Consider the following 19,009-nt stretch of genomic DNA (forward strand, 5'->3'; position numbering starts at 1 on the left):
TGAGATGAGACCAAACAGGGAATTAGTCAAAGCCAGAGACTTACATAGATCTAGATCTAGTTTAGCAATCTAAACCATTTTCCAATTCAGTGCAAAAGGTCATCGCCACATAATTCGACCCTCCGTGCATACAGTCGACAGATTGATAAAGAAAATACTGACAACAGATTACCCTGGAAATAACAAAGGTATGAAATTAAGATAAATTCCCTATTTCTAAATATTTGGGGGAATTTGTCCAAATCTTTGAATTATGCTGGGTTGAATACTAGTGCCCATATGGTAATATAACCATTTTGAAAGATTGAAAGCCTTTATTTTGGAGTAAAGGACAAATTAGTTTCAAATCGTAGCCAATCGTACGACTGCTATGACGTCATTACGACTAGATATTAAATTTGCTTTTATTCTAAGGATGATAGCATAGTCACAGATTTGAACATGGGTATTCGGACGATTTCGAACATTACACAGTAAGACATGCCAGGTCTCAATATTAGCATCAAATTCTACTACGTTTTATTCCAAAATTGAGTCGCAGACCAATTGTAAGGTATGCGGTCACCTTAAGGTGTTCTTGGGAAGTTGGGAAAGGCCAGATTTTAGGAAATTCAAGCATAACAGGTAGAGACATGGAATTATTAAAGCAATTAACAAGATTAGGAAAGATGCTCTACGTTCCTGCTTGTGGCAAGTATGATAGATGCAACTTTTGTCAAAGTAATGGGCACGTGGTATGTCATTCTCATCAGTATGTCAATTTTCAATGTGTAAGATAATTTTTTATAAATTAAAACAGCCCTCACAAGATTGTCAAAAATACTGGTTTGCATCCTTTTGGATGTAGATGAAGTGGTGTTAGATCAAGCAATACTATTAGACCAATGGTTAATATACAAACTGGTTGTAGGTGAGCTAGGATTATACTGAGATGAGACCAAACGGGTAGACAAGAGGGATGTGCACCAAGTGGCAATTTACTTCTAAGAAAGGTTTATGCTATGTAAAATCGCATGTGCTATGCAGGCAAGGCAAAACAACTCCAATTATTTCTACTCATAGCTAGGGTTTTCCAGAAATATTTTTCAGACGATATATGATGCTAAACAGACACCCACCACTTAAAGACCAAGTCCGCACCAACAATGTGATATGAATTAATTCAGAATAAAAAGATTTCTAAAATGTTACACTGTCCATTTAATTAAATAATAAATATATGAATAATTTCAATTTCAGAAAAAAATTATTATGAATTGATTTTCAATTACTTCAGGAAATCAAATATTGAAAACTTTTAGATTCGTTAATAAATTGAATTCTTGGAAAAGAGAAAAAATAAATAAATTTCACAAAGTTTGCATCAAAAGGGAGAAGTGTTTTGCAACATCAGCTCCCTCATTTGCATACTGCCTGTGGTGAGCTTAATCTTCAGAATTTATTGTGAATAGGAAAATAATTTGTGAATGTTAAATAAAGCTTTACAATCCAATTTTTGTTATTTCTGACTTTCATTTCTTGTTTCTTTTTATTCAGATTCAATTGTTACTGGGGAGGGGGTGTTGACCTTTAAAGGTTGTGGTCTTCCTTCTCATACCGTACCTATTTCACTATCCACTTCACCATTGATATATGTAAACACACAACAAAGGAATCCAATAGACTCAAGTCTGCATTTCCACAAGTCCATCATCAATCTTCTTTACTCAAATTTTCACCAAAAAGAAAACTGTACACATTTCATAATTGTCTTTGATTTTTTTTTGTTAATTTTCTTTTTCATTTAAACACGTAACACATAATACATGTGTTCATATAACAAATGCTACTCAGATTGATATACCGATAGCGTCAACGTTTCACTATCGTCAAAAAAAAGAAACAAGACACAAAACTTGTACTCCTCTTTGCATTTGGAGGAACACACATCAAATATGGGTTAATTCATTCTCTCCTGAAGAACTTGCCCATGTACACACTATGGTATCTGCAAAGAACAACTCCTCGCAGCATTTTGTCTTACAAAGAAATAGAGAAACTTGTTAAAATGTCATCTAGGCCGAGTTGCCAGTTAAATTTCACCCTCACAATAATTATAAACTGCAAACGACCTGATTTTGAGGTAATTTGGAATCACCTCATAATGGCTAGAAATAATATTGAATTATTTGCTACACATTTTTAACCTATTCTCGTCAGTTCCCTACAAATATACCTGATTGAATTCTGAGTCGTGGAAAACCATCAAATCAAAACTGAAAGCAACTTACTGGTTTATCAAAATAATAATATCTGTTTCAACACTGTGCACAGGAAACAAACGCTAACAATAAAATAATCAAGTTTTCAACAACAAAAAATGAAAACAAATTAAAGAATAAAAATACTATTTTTTCATGACATCAAAGTTGGTCACTTGTGATTTCATTTACTTTAGTTATGAACAACCACAAATTGCCATCGAAAAAAATATGGAACTAAAACAACAAAACATCTACAAAGTGACTACATGTATATTCATATCAATTTTTTTCTCACAGTGAAAAAAAAAAAAACACTACCATAGGATATTCTAGAACTATACAAACTGATATGATTGATACTATTAGATACTGCCAGTGAAGAAGAAAGGTTTTATTATCTCATCTCACAAGTGAGAACATTCTTAGTATAATACTTTTCTAATCAGCCTGCCTTACATGCTATACTAATGTTGAGATTCATTGTACATGCTTATTAATGGAGGAAGGTAGTTAATGATGTAATATTCAGTATCACCTGCACAGAAACATTGCGCTAACAGAGAGAGGCCCTGTTGCAACCAGTAATGTTGCAGCGTTGGCTGATGTCCCAACAATGCATTATTTGTCAACATTTGACATCACAAAGATGTGACTGGGCTTACTGTTAGTGCTCTTTTAGCGCTAACAGTGTTTATGTGCAGCTGTTACTAGTTAGAATATAAATACTGTGAATTTCTTCAAATTTCAATCATACATGTATATGATAGGACCTTAAGCTGTTATTCACTCTGGGATGCTCCTCAGAATGGAGTCATTTTTTTTCTCAAAGACAGCTCTGCAACATGGACTCGTAGCTATAACGTGGCTCCAGTAACAAAATCTCTAACACCAACTGAAGAATCCACTAAGAATGTAATTATTTTGTCATTGTAAAATAATAGCCTCAATCGTCATCTCAGTTACTGTTTTTCAGTCTTTCAGGTCCTGTCATATACATGTTTCCTTATTTAGAATTTATTGACATCCAATTGCATATCACAAAAAAATAAAACAAATTGTTGAATAAAAGGGTAGAGTATTCTTCCTTTTTATGTTCAATACATGACACAGGAATTTTCTATACAATTCTTCAATATTTTATTAAATTTATGTATGCAACTAAAGATTGAATATGTCTGATAAACTCAGCAACAACTGTTTGAATACTGGAAGTATTGAAAAAAAAAGTTTCTTTCTGAATGTCACACCCATAATCTGGAATTGCCCTAATTACTACCATAGAAATTGAAAGATATTTAAACTGGATACGTATGCGGTGCTGACAGAAATTACACATAAGAGCCTGTACTAGATTTGACAACCAATAAATGTAACAAAACATCAGCTACTATCAAAACCAAATAAATCCAATGAATGAATGATTAATATTTCATATCAAGATATCAATTTTTTCATCTTTGGCATAATCCTTTATCATTCAGACTGAAAAATTCTAGGGGCTCAAAACCATCTAAATTTTAGATGATATTAAAAGGATATAGTTCTTGAACACAGATGCATTTATGTTATTTGAGGGATTTATTTTTTGCTGCTTTCACTAAATTTCAATATCAACTGAATCTGTCAAAGTCTACAATTCCCTCTTGCAGCAGACATATATCAACTCTGGTACAATTCTAATATTTCATTGTCACACTAATTACCAATCATATTCCACTGGGAGTTTATATGTTATTATCAATCACTGTCTGAGAGGGTTTCATACTGTTCTGAAAGGATAGGCTTTGGTTCCCTTTCTCGAGACATGGACGAAACTGGCATGGAAGGGGCTGGAACAGGGGACACTCTATGACTGCTGGGGTGCGGTGATGGCACCCTCAGCTGTGGACTGGTCAGTCTATGTGGGTGGGGGTTCATCCCAGACATAAGGGTAAGGGCAGAGTAGGCGTAAGGGTTGCTACCAGCTGGAGGGGCACCAGAGTGATAGTTCTGCTGTGGTTGAGCAGAGGATGCAGAAGATGCAGTTGAGGATGAGGAGGAGGCCATGATGGACTGGACGGGTTGTTGAGAGTTTGTCTGCGGGTTGGATGCATTTGAGAGGCTTTTCTCATTGCCGCCACGGCTACTGCTTTGAGGCAAACCAGGGTTAGTCGAACTCAGTTCAGAATCTGCCAATGCCTTGGCAGGACTTTTTTCTCTTTGGTTTGCCCTAATGGTCCCTGGAAGCAGTCGCGCCTCTGCCTCATGGCTACTCTCCACCTCATAAGGACCACGGGAATCATCAACATGAAGAACCGACTCGGCTGTGTTGGTGCTCTCGCGGCTAGGATTCCTTGGGGGTGAGGAGCGTGAATTCATTTCCCTGTCCACCAAGTGAGTAAGGTAGTCATCCATCCTCACCTGTGAGTCTATAAGATTGTTGATACTGGTTTGGAGATTGATGGTGTAAGTACCAGGGTGCCTGGATCCAGTACTTGCACCAGGAGATCGATTCCTGACCTCTTTATGAGGTGGGAACCTGGAATGGGCAATGCTATCTACACTCTGTGATGGTTGTTCTAATGATGAACTGCTACTCAAGGATCCTAGACTATTGTGCATGCTATGCTGTGCTTCCCTAGAGGCTGAAGTACCTATCTTTTCCTGACTGCTGGAGCCAGGCATACTCCTAGAGTCTGGTTGTGTTGAGGCATACATGGCCTTCCTATCTATAGAAGTGTCTGGCAATACATCTGGTACTACACCAGAGCTTGGTCGAGGGTCACTGCTTGTTTCAGGAGATTGCCTTCTTTGTCCATGTGGGTGAGCTCTAGCATTACTAGAATCTGAGCTCTGCGGTGATGATGTCGGAATTTGTGAGCTGTGGACACGTTCTCTCATTTGCGAAACAGCAAGAGCAGCCACACTACTATCTGGACCATTCACTTCATGCCTGTACTTTGACCATGATGAGGCTACTGGTGAAAGTCTATTGGAATTTTGATTACTACTCCTATAGCTATCGGATCTAGCTTCAGAGACGCCCGACTGTTGAACAGGTTCTGAGTTCATACGAGCCCGCGGTGAACTTTGGTTTGCTCTCTGATCAAAAGGCAATCCTCTAACACTTGCCTCTATGGCTTGAGCGACTGAAGACCCATCTCCACCACCTCTCCATTCTCCACTTAATGCTCTGACATCATTAGAAGGGCGAACGGAAGAGGCTGGGCTCTTGCTTCGAGCATCGTTAGTCGATCCCACCTCACTGTCCTCCGTGCTAGTACGTCCTCTAGGGTTCAAACAATTAGCTGTACCACCATCAGGTGATTCAGTGGTGTCAACTATGACACCATCTGGTCTACTTTGAGTTGGGATTGGACCACCCCGCTTCTGTCCTTGTCCAGGGCTGTAGCCGAGGGATACAATGGAATGGATGTGTTCAGCAAGAGTCATAGTCCTTTTCCCACCATTATCAACCATACCGTTACCCCTGTTGGATGGTGATAGGTCAGCAGGTTGTGATGATTCTGCATTTTGTACTGTCCTAACAGGGGAGTCAGCTATAAGAGTTGGAGGTTCAGGAACCTTCTTCTGTTCATCATTTGTTGAAGATGATGGCACAGGCGAGCCTTCACCTCTAATGCTCATGCTCTCTGAGCCCTGATTACTAGCTGACTTATCTGAGCCACTCCCCCCACGAGGAGATGCTTCGTTGACACCCTCCCCTTCCTCGCCAGTTGGTTGATTGATAGATCTTGTTATGATGGCATCAATCAAGTTGGCCGCTGTGAATGTGCTTCCCTGTCCTGGGTCCTCCCCTTCCTTCTTCGGTTTTGGCTGAGGCTTGAACAGATAGGCAAAAAGCTTGGAGGCATCTCCAGAATCAGGCAGCTCTTTCAATTGCTCCTGTTGCTTTTTGTCCAACTCTTGGTAGCGTGGATCAAGTGTAGGATCTTTTGGTAGAGCTTCACGGTTTGCTGAAGATCTGGGAGTGGACTTTCCATCATCGGGAGACGGTCCTTGGAGATGCTGCCTACCTCCTGCTCCACTGGCTGCAGGACTTTGGCTCTGACCTGGTCTAGGTCCTCCACCTCCACCACCAGGTCCAGGACTAGGGTTGTTATAAGAAGGTCTCCTGCTGTCAGGGTTCAATGATGATGCCTTTTCCTGATGCTTGGACTCTGTGCTGTGCCTGGATTCAGAACTCAGTCTGGACTCTGAACTGGGCACTTTCCTGACATCTATAAATACAGCAAAAAACAAAAATAAATTAATAGACAACAAATCAATACCAAGTAACCTTTTGATTTATTTGAATGAAAAGACATTAATGGAAAGACATAAGATTGACTGCTTCTGTTAATTTTATAGGGCATCACAATTGAATAAAAAAATCAAATCATTATTTCATCAAAATTATTGAATGTTTTATTTGTTTACAGGAACCTGCAGAATATCTACTTCATAATAAACTTCACAATGGTCAACACAACCAGTGTCAATACCAGGCTAACAACCTGTGGCCATATTAATTTTTTGCCACAATCCACCATTATGATGATTTTGATGCATAACTTGATTTACAGGATTTTATGGCCCTCTAATGTCTCCACGAGTTAGAGCTTTAATTTTCAGATAAGAAATTAAATGCAATTCTGAAATACTCTAAAGGCAAATATTTTCAATTTAAGCTGACAATTCAGTTCTTATTTTCACGATTCTGGTGATGTTTTAGTGGGCAGCAATGATAATTACGAGAAGCAGAATTTTTGTGATATTTGGCACACAACATTTAAACAAAAAAGATTTTTCAAAAATCATTTTCTTAAATAAAAAACGATTTTTTTTTTTTTTATGTAGAAAAATAAGTTTAAAAATCTAAGAGTGGATCTTTCAATACGCCTACCTTTGTGTACAGAGACAGGAACATCCTGTTCATCAATGATATATGGCTCTCCTCTGTTACTGGATGATTGCAATCTGCTACTAGCTGCTGGAAAAAAACATGGTGATGGAGAGAAAAATAGAACACTGTTTTCAAAAGAATACAAAGATGCAAACATATTGTTGAAACCATACAAGAAGTATCTAGTATTTAGGTCATCCAGTAGCCTGGAACCAATCGTTATCTGGACAAAACCAATGGAATTAGAGGATCCAGTGGTGATCTTACAAAGAGTTGCTGTTGTTTAGATGTAAATCAGGCTCAACCTGAGGTTGATCTCAAAATTATATGGTTAACCAGTCAGTCGGCAAGCCCTCAAAAAGTGGCTTCTTTTATCTAAGTGATATTCATGACTAGAGTGTTTTTGCATTATTAATGAGCTTGGTGCAGACCAAAACACCTCTATTTATTCGGCCATTGCTGCTCTAAATATTAACAAAATTTTATGCTTTTGGTATCTTTATAAAGAAGAAAAATCATTCTCTCAGGTCATGTGTTTGGATTATTAAAAAGATGTAATATAGGGGGAACTTTTGATCTATAACATGAAAAAAAATTATCATTTTCATGCAACAAAAGTTGTTGTTTTACCCTTAATTTCTGTTTGAGAACAAATGATTTTTACATTATGATAAAGCTGAAGATCTAAGCTTTAATATGATATATTTTTTATATGAAGAGGTATTTTAGATGGGTCAGCAGCCAGCTTTTCATAGGCCAAGTACATTTAGCAGTTAAAAAACAAGAATACTGTGCTCTGTTTAGTCATAGAGACCACACACCCACGCAAATTCCAATGTTCCCCACACTGGGCCTCTGCAAGGTCACACTCACCATGTGATAATCTCTTTAAATTACCCACGCCTGTTGTTTTGAAAACATTATTCAGCCAATCAGAACTCTAGATTTTATGCTACTCAGAAATTTCAGAAATCTCGTCTTGCATCTTGACGGAAAAGGCTGGCTGCCGACCCATCTAAAAGGTGTCACATATCAAGAGTGACATTGTATGAAAGTAGAGAGTTTGAGCTTTCTGATGATATAAATAATGTTTGTGCCCAAAACACAAAATTTTGCACAATTTGCAAGAGAAAACAGAGGAAGAAAACTCTATTTAAGGCCTCTTTTCAGGCCTGAAATTCACCTATTTATCATTATATTTTATTCAAAATAAATAACCAATATAAAATAGTAACGTTTACTCTTTCCTATGGTACAAAAATGATCAATTTTACTCAAGGAGAAAATGGTTAAATTCTTTGAGAAAAAAGTCTCACAATTCACGAGATTTTGTAGGGATATGAATTCAGCCACCAGACGACTTGGATAAATCTTGCTCATTGGCTCATTAACATTGGGGCTTGCAGACTGACTGTAACTTGGTCTTCATTCTGTTGTTACGTTAAGTGCATTGGGACAAGCTTAGCTTTCTGTTTTGGGCTATAAAACAAGAGAACATTATTCTTGTTATCACATTACTGGAAAGGAATTGAGATCAATCTCAATTTGCGTTTGATTTGTTTATTATACAGGGCCAACGTGTATCAATGCACAGAATATCATGAAATACCATCTCATCAAAATAACTAATGTCTCTGCAGACTGGACTAGATACAGAGGTCACGAGGATGATATGATCACTATTCCTAGGAAGACCTTAACTATTCTTCTCCCTATAAACTTGTAAGAATAAAACAGGGACAACTTAAACCATTTAATCAATATTAACCATTGATTGTAATTTTGGGACATGGTTTCCAATAGACTAACAGATACAATTTAAGTTGATCGTAACCTATAGGTCACAGGGCCAGATATACCAAGATAAAAACCTCAAGAAAAGTGGTAAAAGGATCCAGTAAATGGGCAAAACATGAAAGAATGACCCACCTTGTGATGTCTCTGGTCTGTGCCTTTCAGTTCTCTGATCTCTCAGCTCGGGATTAGGAATTCCTGACATGATGCTAGGGGCTGGACGGACAGGAGTACCTCTCATAATGCTACCCCCTACAGGTAGTGATGCCCCCTGGATTGGTGGATGCGCCCCACTGGCTCCAGGACTGCTCCCCCTCCCAGACGAGGGTCGGTATTTTTGGCTGCCCCCTTGTTCGCCCCTGATGGAAGGCCAGGGACGGGTTGGATCCCGTTGTGGATGTTGCGGGTGCTGCGGATGATGGGGGTTGGCGCCGTGGCCTTGGGGGTACTCGCTTGGGGAGGCCCGTTCCGGCTGGACCAAGGGTGAGGCTGACTTGTTATGCCTGTGGCGAGACTCTGAGTCTGGTGTGAGAGGTGAAGGGTGTGGGCTCTTTGGAGAATGGTGCTGTGTGGTAGCTGGGTTGTGACTGCTAGAGGTGGGTGGATACACCCCTGGTGGTAAGAAGGCATTGGCTGGGAGAGGAGTGCCTGGAGGTAAGCATATAGGAGTGCCCTGAGGGGTCAAATACATGAAGCCTCCCTGTAAAGATAACAGATAGTGATCAATAGAAGCATATACATGGCATATGGTAGATATATAAAGATAAGCTGATGCATTATTTTGATAATGACTAAATATGCATATGACACCCATTTATTCAAATTGCACTATTGAAATCTTAGATAAAGCAATCGATGTGACGAAACCTGCAAGCACTACATGTAAAGGTCTATTCAGAGGCTTATCCATAATTTTATATGGCTTTTTCAGTGAGGGGTGTCAACTTGACTCCACACTACTTAGTTAACTAAGGGATAACTTTGGTCTTTCTCTGCAGATTTGTTCTAATTACCTGTGATGAGAAACTCTGTCCATACTGCATCATGGAAGCTGCCAGAGCAGGCGGCAACAGCTCAAGGTGACCCGCGGCCGGATGGTGACTCAATGCCGGTGAGAACCGTTTCCCGACCGGTGCTCCCTCCTGGTGCGGCGACATCCTGGTATCCTTGCTATTTGGTGTCGGTGGAAATGGTGGCCGAGACCCCATCTGCTTCGCTGTGGCAAAATCCCCCGCAATGGTCTCCTTTGAGCTGCTGTATGCACCTGACTCATACTGGCCCCGGATCATACTGGCGGTGTTCTCACCATAGTGGGCAATGTTACGTGCCATCAGGAGATTGGGGTCGATGGGAGTGGCCATACGATCGTAGTGTATACCTGAAAGGGAAATAAGTTTGAGCCACTCTGTTGTATTGCATGGGATGCAGATACGAGCAATTCAAAATGGTCAAATGAAGGGAAGGAATGAGGGAAACAAGCAAATATAGAGAAAATAAATCAGTCAACATGGAAAGGGTGTCATATGCAGGTGAGTTATGAAAAATCCCTTTCAAAAAGCAAACAAATAAAATCCATTTTAAAAACTAAAATAGGCTAAAACAGTGAATGGATTCCAATTTAAAAAAAATATACCAAAGCAGAAAATTCAGGGGTGTGAGTGGTCACAAATAAAAAGATCTGAAAAAAGCTGAAGAGTGTTGAAAAAGTCTGAAATAGAAAGAGCTCCCATACTTTTTGTACAGAGGAAGGCCAAAAATAAGCTGAAAATCAAAACAAAAAAATCTGAAATCAGATAAAAATCTGAACTCTCACACCCCTGAAAATTATAATCAATAAAGTTTGGAAGAAATTTGGTGGTGATCTAGGTGATTTTGTGAGTTGTGCCTTTAAAACAAGAAGTCAGTCATGATGAGGATGGCGTAGCAACATTATACAGGGAAAACACTAACATGGCAGTTCATAACTTTTCAATGTGAGAAATATAAAGCATGAGGAACTACTCCATAAAGGTATAATGGAACACTGCAGGTATGAAATATAATTCAACGTCACTACAAAATTCTAATTTCACAGCATGTTTCACAAAAACAAGAAATCTAGTTTGAATATGTAGATAATATCAGATACTTAAAGGACAAGTCCACCCCAACAAAAAGTTGATTTGAATAAAAAGAGAAAAATCCAACAATCATAACACTGAAAATTTCATCAAAATCGGATGTAAAATAAGAAAGTTATGACATTTTGAAGTTTCGCTTAATTTCACAAAATAGTTATATGCATATCCTGGTCAGTATGCAAATGAGGAGACTGATGACGTCATCCACTCACTATTTCTTTTGTATTTTATTGTATAAAATATAAAATATTCTAATTTTCTAGTCATTGTCAAGTGAAACAATGATTAATTCCTCCCTGAACATGTGGAATAGGCATTGTTTAATACTATATGGTTCAGTCAACTTGGTCCTTATTGTCAAATATGTAAAAAATGAAATATTGTATAATTCAAACAATAAAAAACAAAAGAAATAGTGAGTGATGGACATCATCGACTGACTCATTTGCATGACACTGAGTTGTGCATATCACCGTTTTGTGAAAAACAAGCGAAACTTTAAAATACCATAACTTTCTTATTTCACATCCGATTTTGATGAAATTTTCAGCATTATGCTAGTTTGATTTTTCTCTATTTATTCAAATCAACATTTTTCTGGGATGGACTTGACCTTTAATATCAGATTAGAAGCCAATATTACAATGCAACAAATTTGCACTGTCTTGTCATCATATCTTCTTCTTTTTTCCCCAATAAATTTGAAATTGATTTCTAAATATAAAATCATGATGCTTGATATCTGTTCTATTATTCCTTTTTTTTTTTTAAGTCTTTTTTTTTTGCTGAATTGAAACATGATGGGAATTGCACTTGTGAAGTTAAAGTGTTGAAGGCTGCAATCAAAAGGGCAAAGATTAACATGCAAACGGCTGCATCGTCATTCAACGTGCGAATTCTTATAAATACTCCTTGCACATAAAATGATCCATGCTTGCTAGGGGTCTAGGCTTTGCTAGGAATGTAGTTCTTTGAAGGATTTTCATTTTGTTTACATAACATTAAAACATGCAGTTAATCCAAAATATCACATAATTATGGATATACAAAATAAACAATTAAAACATGTGATGGTGAGTGAGAAAACGACTTGGACGAGGTATAAAAAAAGATGAAAACAAGAAGGAAAGGGGTAGTGTAATATAAAAAATAAAAGAAAAGCGGAGAAAATACAAAGAAAGAGATAGAGGAGCTATCAGATGACAATAATGCTTGCATCATCAGATATGAAAGATGAAAATGGGATGCCAATCAGAAATTGATTCAAAAGACACAGACATTTGGTCTGTGATTGGAGGTAAAATAGAAATGGATGGAGAGAATGAAGGAAGGAAGGAGGGATACAACAACAGCATCAACAGAGAGAGATAGAGAGACAGAGAAAAGATAAGGTGGGTTAAGAGAGAACAAAGGAGTGAATCAACACAGAAATATGATGTGGAAAGATAAAATGGGGTAATACATAAGAATGACGCATTGAAAGAATGGAAAAATAGGCCAGAAAAATGGATCAAAGAAATAACGGAATACAAAAATGAAAATAAAAAGACAAATGGAAAAATGATAGAATGGGAATCTTTAAAAAGAAGGTACAAAGATGACTTATAGTGATAAAGGGGGATAAAAATAAACATTGAAGGAAAGAAATACGACAGATTGAAATGAAAAGATAGAAATGGAGAGACATGATAGAAATATTGACTAAATGAAGCAGAGATATTAAAAATGATTGACAGAACAAATGGGAGGGACATGAGATAAGATATGAAAGTGAAGAAAGAGACGAGAGAGAAAGAGACAATCAACTCACCTCTTGCAGCCTGCTGGTCATAGAGGTGTGCTGCAGCTGCACCCCTTGCTTCATAGGCCCTAGCCACAGCCTCCTGGTGTCTATGTTGTTGCTGCTGCTGTTGCTGCTGTTGATGGTGATACCTTAAGATCTCTTGTTCATAGGATTCCCGTTTGCCTCTGGCATTCTCCTGGGACACAGGAGTACCTGGTGGGCAAGTAAGTAAGGTGTGGACATTCAAGATATTAAGAGCTTTTACAAGGTCAAATTTCTAGAACACAATGTAAATATTATATCATACAGCTCTCATACTCCCAAACAACTGCAACTTCAAGGAGCACAAGACCGAGACAGATAATATAAAGATCACATCAGTACAAGGGCAATTTCATAAATTCTTCAACCTCTGTACATTCGACCCACATTTTCCTCTATTATAACTTCACTACATAAATTGCCCAATCCATGATAATTTGAAGGTATTCAAACTTTTCATAAGAAATAGAAAAATGAAACAAATAATTGAAGGTGCTAAATAAAGAAGGTTGTGCATAAATGTTTCATAAAATTGTCCGCTTTTTAAAATCTTCATATTTAACATTTGCCATGAACTGTTCAGTTTAGCCTTTTCTTTCCACTAGGTTGTTTACTGAACAGCCCATCTGCAGATATATTAATTTTCAAAAGCTTGGTTGACACTTGCACGCATTGTGGTTCCCGCATAGTTTGCGCATGGGCAAGCACTCATGCGGGCCAATGTGCGAACGGTGCGTGCCAGTTTGTGGATAGGTGCGTGGTAGTGCGTCAAATACATGCCAAAATTTTGGCACGTATTACAAATTCGTGAACTATGGGCAACCTAGTCATGCCTAAATAGAAATTTCGTGGCGCAAAAAATAGTAGGCACACCCCCGGGGTAGTGGCACGCAGTTCACAACTAGTTCACGACAGGGTCGCCCATAGGCTAGGCAAACTTCACGCACAGTTTGCGAATTATATGCGCAGACCATGTTATCAGTGTAAGTGGGTGGTCCTAATCACCGAACATAGAGGGTGTCAACACCAGAACGTTGGAATATCTAAATATGTGCTAAATACGTCACAGAATAGGGTGTCAAGAATATTTTCTGAAAGCATGTCGGGACTGTGCATAAAGTGCGTGAACTATGTGCAAGCAATGCGGAAACATGTCGCAACTATGTTGTGAACGTGTCGGGACAATGCATGAACTGATACAGCAAAGTCGTGCCATAAAGCGTTCCGCACTGGCACGCATCAATGCGGGCACCACAATGCGTGCAAGTGTCAACCAGGCATAAGAGACATGTAGCATCATATCATACCTTTGATAATGGAACCATCCCTTTCATGTTGGCTGGTCCCAATGGGTGTCCCTCTGGAGATAGATCCAGCTGGATTATTGGGGTGATGATCTCCTGCTGCTCTCCTCATGACAGGTGTTCCCTGGGTGATGGAACCAGTCCCACTCCCAGACGTTTCCTGGTGTCTAGGGGAGGTGGCCTGGGAGGGGTAACCCTTCATCATCCCTGCATAGCTTGAAACAGGTGGCTTCTGTTCATACCTACAATGGTGATAAAATTTGAATTTGTTGATCAGAATATATATGTACTTCAAAAAAATATATAGAAAACCCTGTGCAAATAAATCAGCCATGATTTGAATTTTTTTCTGGAATGACAATTGACTTGATTCATTTATGCAAATGCATAAAAATCTTTTACAAGTATGATTTCTTACTGTCTCTATCATCTTATGTTCATCATAATTTAAACAAAACATAAATAATAGTTCTGAATGAACAAAGTACCCTTAATTACTGTTCTGATACAGTCACACCAACGAAACTAACTCCAAACTGACCAACTATTTGCCATTGCGTAATAGCTTTGGTCAGTTTGGAGTCAGTTTTGTCAGTGAGACTCTGGCACTGCCATTTATATGTCACACTCACTTTGATGGTGAAGAAGAAACAGCAAAGTTGACTGGAGTGCCCTGAGTGATGGATCCTGCGCCTGCACCATGGACCTGACTGAGAACCGATGCCTTCTCTGCTTTGAGGGGTTTCCCCGCTGGGTTATTGATAAGTGGTGGTGGTGGACCAGGAGGGGGAATCCCCTGTTTACCTGGTCGATGCTGCATGGGGTTCCTGCTGGACTGCGAGGTGCTGGGGTGAGGTTGGGAATGTTTGTCACTTGCCGGGACGAGGGCATAGGGAGAATTGGAACGGGGAGGGTATGGCTGACGGGGAGATGCACCCATTGATGATCCTGGTGACTGGAGGTGATGCCTATCCCTCTCTGCCTGCCTGTGGAACTCCTTAGCATAGGCCTCCCCTGTGCGGTAAGCAGAATGCAGGTTATGGGGAGGAGGGGGACCGGCATTCCCAAAACGAGCCATCATCTCTGAATGAGTGCTCCCTATTTCTCCAGGTTCCCTTTCCTGTGACTGATGTTGAGATGTGTGGGATATGTGAGGGGATAGGTAAGGAGAAGTAGTGCCTGGTTGCTGCTGCCCTTGCTGTCTCGAGCTGCTCTCACTTGAATCAGCATGAGGAGTCTTCCGTGAAGGTGGCTCATACTTGACCTCAATAACGGGAAGTTTCGCATCTCCTGACCCCCCTTGGTTAGGTATAGCTTGCCCCCCAGGACTTGGATCATTACCTAATAAAGATTGAAAGCATTGTAATAAAAACAGAATAAATACACAACACTCAACTACAAAAAGCATGTTTGGGCAAAAACAAGACAAGGGCTAAGACAATAGCCAAATTTGAAGCTCCATGGTACAAGCTTGAATATCTATCTTTCCTCACTTGGCACTTCATGTTTTATGGACAAAAGAATTCAGTTATTTTTTCAATTTGAGATCAACTACAGCATATACAAATTTTAAAATTCTTGACTTGAAACAACCATTATAAAAAAAAATCAATACATATTTAGGGACAGTGATTTTCCGTTTAAAAAATCAGAAAATCTTAAATTCCTTTTCCGCATGTCAGAAAACGGAAATTCCGTTTCCCCATAGACTTTGTACACATAGAAAACTGACAATTCTGTTTACCCATTCAGTAGCAATATCACAACACTAGCGCTGGTCAAAATTTGTATCTGCTACTGTACCAACAATACAGTAGAATCCGCTCTCATCGGATCTATGCGGGTACACAAAATATTTTGACAAACACATTTAACATGAATACATCCTCACCTTTCACATTATTAGCATTATTTTACGGTTGAATGAAATTTTATCGATAAGTTGGGTTTTTTTTTTACATCGTTTTGAGCAGTCAATGATTTTGGTCTATCCGCCATTTTGGATTTCAAGACTGGCCGATCGTGCTGTTACATCTTCAAACTTAGAGGGCAGCAACACACGACCGTGTTGTTAAAGTCAAACGATGTGTGAATGTTTTCGATACGGCCGACCCCGCTGGCCGCGCCGGCAAGGGCCGGAATGAGGGTACGATCGAATGTGATGGAGTCGAGAGCAGTCACGATGTGTGGATTGTCATGATTGTAGTGAAGTGCGATCATGTTTTGTGAGGTTTTGTGGCCATTTAATATTCGTATTTTGTTGAGATTTTGGAGTAATTTCTGTTGCTGTTCTGTGTATTCTGAGGAAAAATTTGTTTTCCGTTTGAAATGCCACTTTCCGTTTCAAAAGGCAATTTCTGTGAATTCCGTCCGTTTTCCTTGATCGCGGAAAATCACTGTCCCTACATATTGCCCAAATAAAACAATATCAGTAACCTCTATTAGTTGTGATTTTAGTATGAAAAGCACAAAATTACCTAAATGCTTGTCAATGGCTGAATCAATGAGGTCCCTGATATTGTTGACACCTCTGCTATCTCCACCTAGACATTCTGCTATAACTCTCCTGATAGTCCTGCTTCCATGTCCTTCATCCTCCTCCACTTTCACCTTGTCTATCCCACTGCTGCCATTGCCTTTAGAAGACGATGAGGAATCCACCTGCCTGTTGTTGATCCTGATGCCTTCGGCGCTGAAGAACTTCTTGTCATCACTGGATGTAACCTTGTCACCAGATCCAAGCTTTGGGGGCATGCTTATCAAGCCTTTACTACCAGGCAGTGCCCTTGATCCAAAGCCTGGATGAAACAGGTCGTCCTGGGCAGTGCCCTCGTCAGCACTACACGTAGCGCTGGAATCGTCGTCTTCGATCACATGGGTCTCTGGCTCCTGCTTTAATCCCTGAGACGGTAGCACTGACACTTGTGATGATGAAGACAATAGGGTGGATGTTGATGCCGGCAAAGGTCCTGAGGTTGCCCCTGCCAATGATGTCGGGGCTGAATCAATAGCTGATTCTGTGACTTCTTCAACCTTCACAGCATTTGCTGAGTCGGGTTCTATTTTAATATCTGGTTTTTCATTCTTTATTTTGTCTGTAAGCAATTGGTTCTTGTCATTGATTCCACCCTGAGACATAGACACACTAGTTGAAGTTGAATGCGACGAGGATAAAACCGTCGTCCCTGCTGAACTCATCGCCGTAACCAGCTTTGAAGCTGAAGTCAATGTATCAGAAATTGTACTTGTTAGTGTTTGATTTTCATCCACTTCCATTTTTTCAACTTTAACTTTGACTTTTCTGGAGTTACTCTCATCGTTTTCACTAGCACTAGCAGTGTCTGAGCTCTCATCATTGTCCGCATCATTCTCTTCATCACTGAAATTTGGAAATTCATCCTCCGATCCTGCTGTGACAGTCGAGGCCATACTGTCGGTAGTTGATACACGATGTTCACGTTCGCCCTGGCAAGAAATTCAGAGAGATTCAGGAAGTGATCATTTACACTGTGCAATCGTAGATCACATATTTGATGTTTACAAAGCTTTTATTCCAATTATCAACTCTGCATATTATTTACATATAAACTTCCATTTGGTTTACTGTCATGAACCAGCGTTTAGATAAGAAGTGTAAAAAATGCTGATATTCTACACAATTTTGCAATTTTTGTTTCATCTACAATCATTGCTGCCAATTTGATGGACAAAAGCTGGTTAGGGACGCCAGTCAGTTTTACTAACTAGACCTGAAGAGAAGCAAGGATAATGTTTCATAGAGATTTACACAAAGGTACAGGAATATTTTCCTAGGTGCTAAGTCAGCTGTATAGGGACTGTTTCATAAAGCTATTCCTAAGTTGCAAATCACTGCATGCTTGACTGCTGACCATTCCGTAATACATATGATATATCCCTATATACAGTGGTGCTATGTAGTGAACCCCACCAAAAAATGCTCTCTTCATGCCGAGTACTGAATGGAGACAACATTAAAATGTTCGGCGAGCCCAGAGACACAAACTTTATTGACTAATATTTTTTTCATCTGAGTTCACAATTAAATTTCTAAAACACTTGAAATATGTCAATTTACTGGTGGGGTTCACCAACTTTTTAGCACCACTGTAGCTGACTAAGCACCTAAGAACATGTTCCAGTTGAGCATAAAGTTGTGTGTAACTTCTCGAAAACTGACTAGCAAACCCTTATTGAAGCACCATATGTGCTGTACATTATAAAGCCTGAAATGAGGAGGTGTCCGGACCTAAATCAGGCAAAAGGCTGAAGGATGACATTGAACCTACCTCTTTCGTGTCATGCCGATGATGTTCCTCTAGGATGTGTTCAAGGTGGAAGCGTCTCTTATAGTTGAAATAGAAGTTCTTACATTGACCTTCTGACTTGGAACCTACCATCTTAGCTATGGCAGGCCAGTCACGTCCATGTTGCCTCAATCCTTGTCAACAAAATAACATCAATCGTACGGATTAACATTGTATGCTAATTGTACCTATTTTAGGACTGAATATATAATTGCAATGCCTACTGGTATGAAAATGGTTGGGACTACAAAAAAAACAATGTTCACTGAAGACATGCCAAGTAAAGCATGTCTTCCTGCTATTTGAGCTTCTTGATATACTTTGTCTTGAAGTTAGCATTCCAAAATGAAAAACCCAGATTTAATAACAATATGAGTGTATGTTATGTAATCGCATATAGTACCACGAAGTGAAAATATGAATCAAATGAATAGTTGGCTTAATATAAGTGAACTGCACAGACCTGTTCATGAAGCTTTTTAACTCTAAAATGGATGTATTGTTTCCTGGGAT

At 39.2% G+C, this 19,009-nt stretch overlaps 1 protein-coding gene across 5 annotated transcripts in view; it reads right to left on the bottom strand.

The window, feature by feature from the left end:
• Positions 1–1,671: 1,671 nt before the first annotated feature.
• LOC129254788 (nuclear receptor corepressor 1-like) overlaps positions 1,672–19,009 on the bottom strand; it is a 32,747-nt gene continuing 15,409 nt past the window's right edge. For 2 of the 5 annotated variants that reach the window (XM_054893311.2, XM_064109918.1), the window contains exons 16-24: positions 18,479–18,630; positions 16,649–17,636; positions 14,804–15,512; positions 14,175–14,413; positions 12,853–13,038; positions 9,936–10,327; positions 9,058–9,622; positions 7,129–7,215; positions 1,672–6,463 (exon numbers count right to left, since the gene is read on the bottom strand). In XM_054893311.2, the coding sequence (XP_054749286.2) occupies positions 3,981–6,463; positions 7,129–7,215; positions 9,058–9,622; positions 9,936–10,327; positions 12,853–13,038; positions 14,175–14,413; positions 14,804–15,512; positions 16,649–17,636; positions 18,479–18,630 (5,801 nt within the window). In that variant the 3' untranslated portion in view covers positions 1,672–3,980. The remainder of the gene's footprint in view (positions 6,464–7,128; positions 7,216–9,057; positions 9,623–9,935; positions 10,328–12,852; positions 13,039–14,174; positions 14,414–14,803; positions 15,513–16,648; positions 17,637–18,478; positions 18,631–19,009) is intronic. The other 3 variants (XM_064109953.1, XM_064109945.1, XM_064109924.1) reach the window with 3 other exon arrangements.

This window comes from Lytechinus pictus, chromosome 2, assembly GCF_037042905.1.
Source record: "Lytechinus pictus isolate F3 Inbred chromosome 2, Lp3.0, whole genome shotgun sequence".
NCBI classification, from domain to species: Eukaryota; Metazoa; Echinodermata; class Echinoidea; order Temnopleuroida; family Toxopneustidae; genus Lytechinus; species Lytechinus pictus.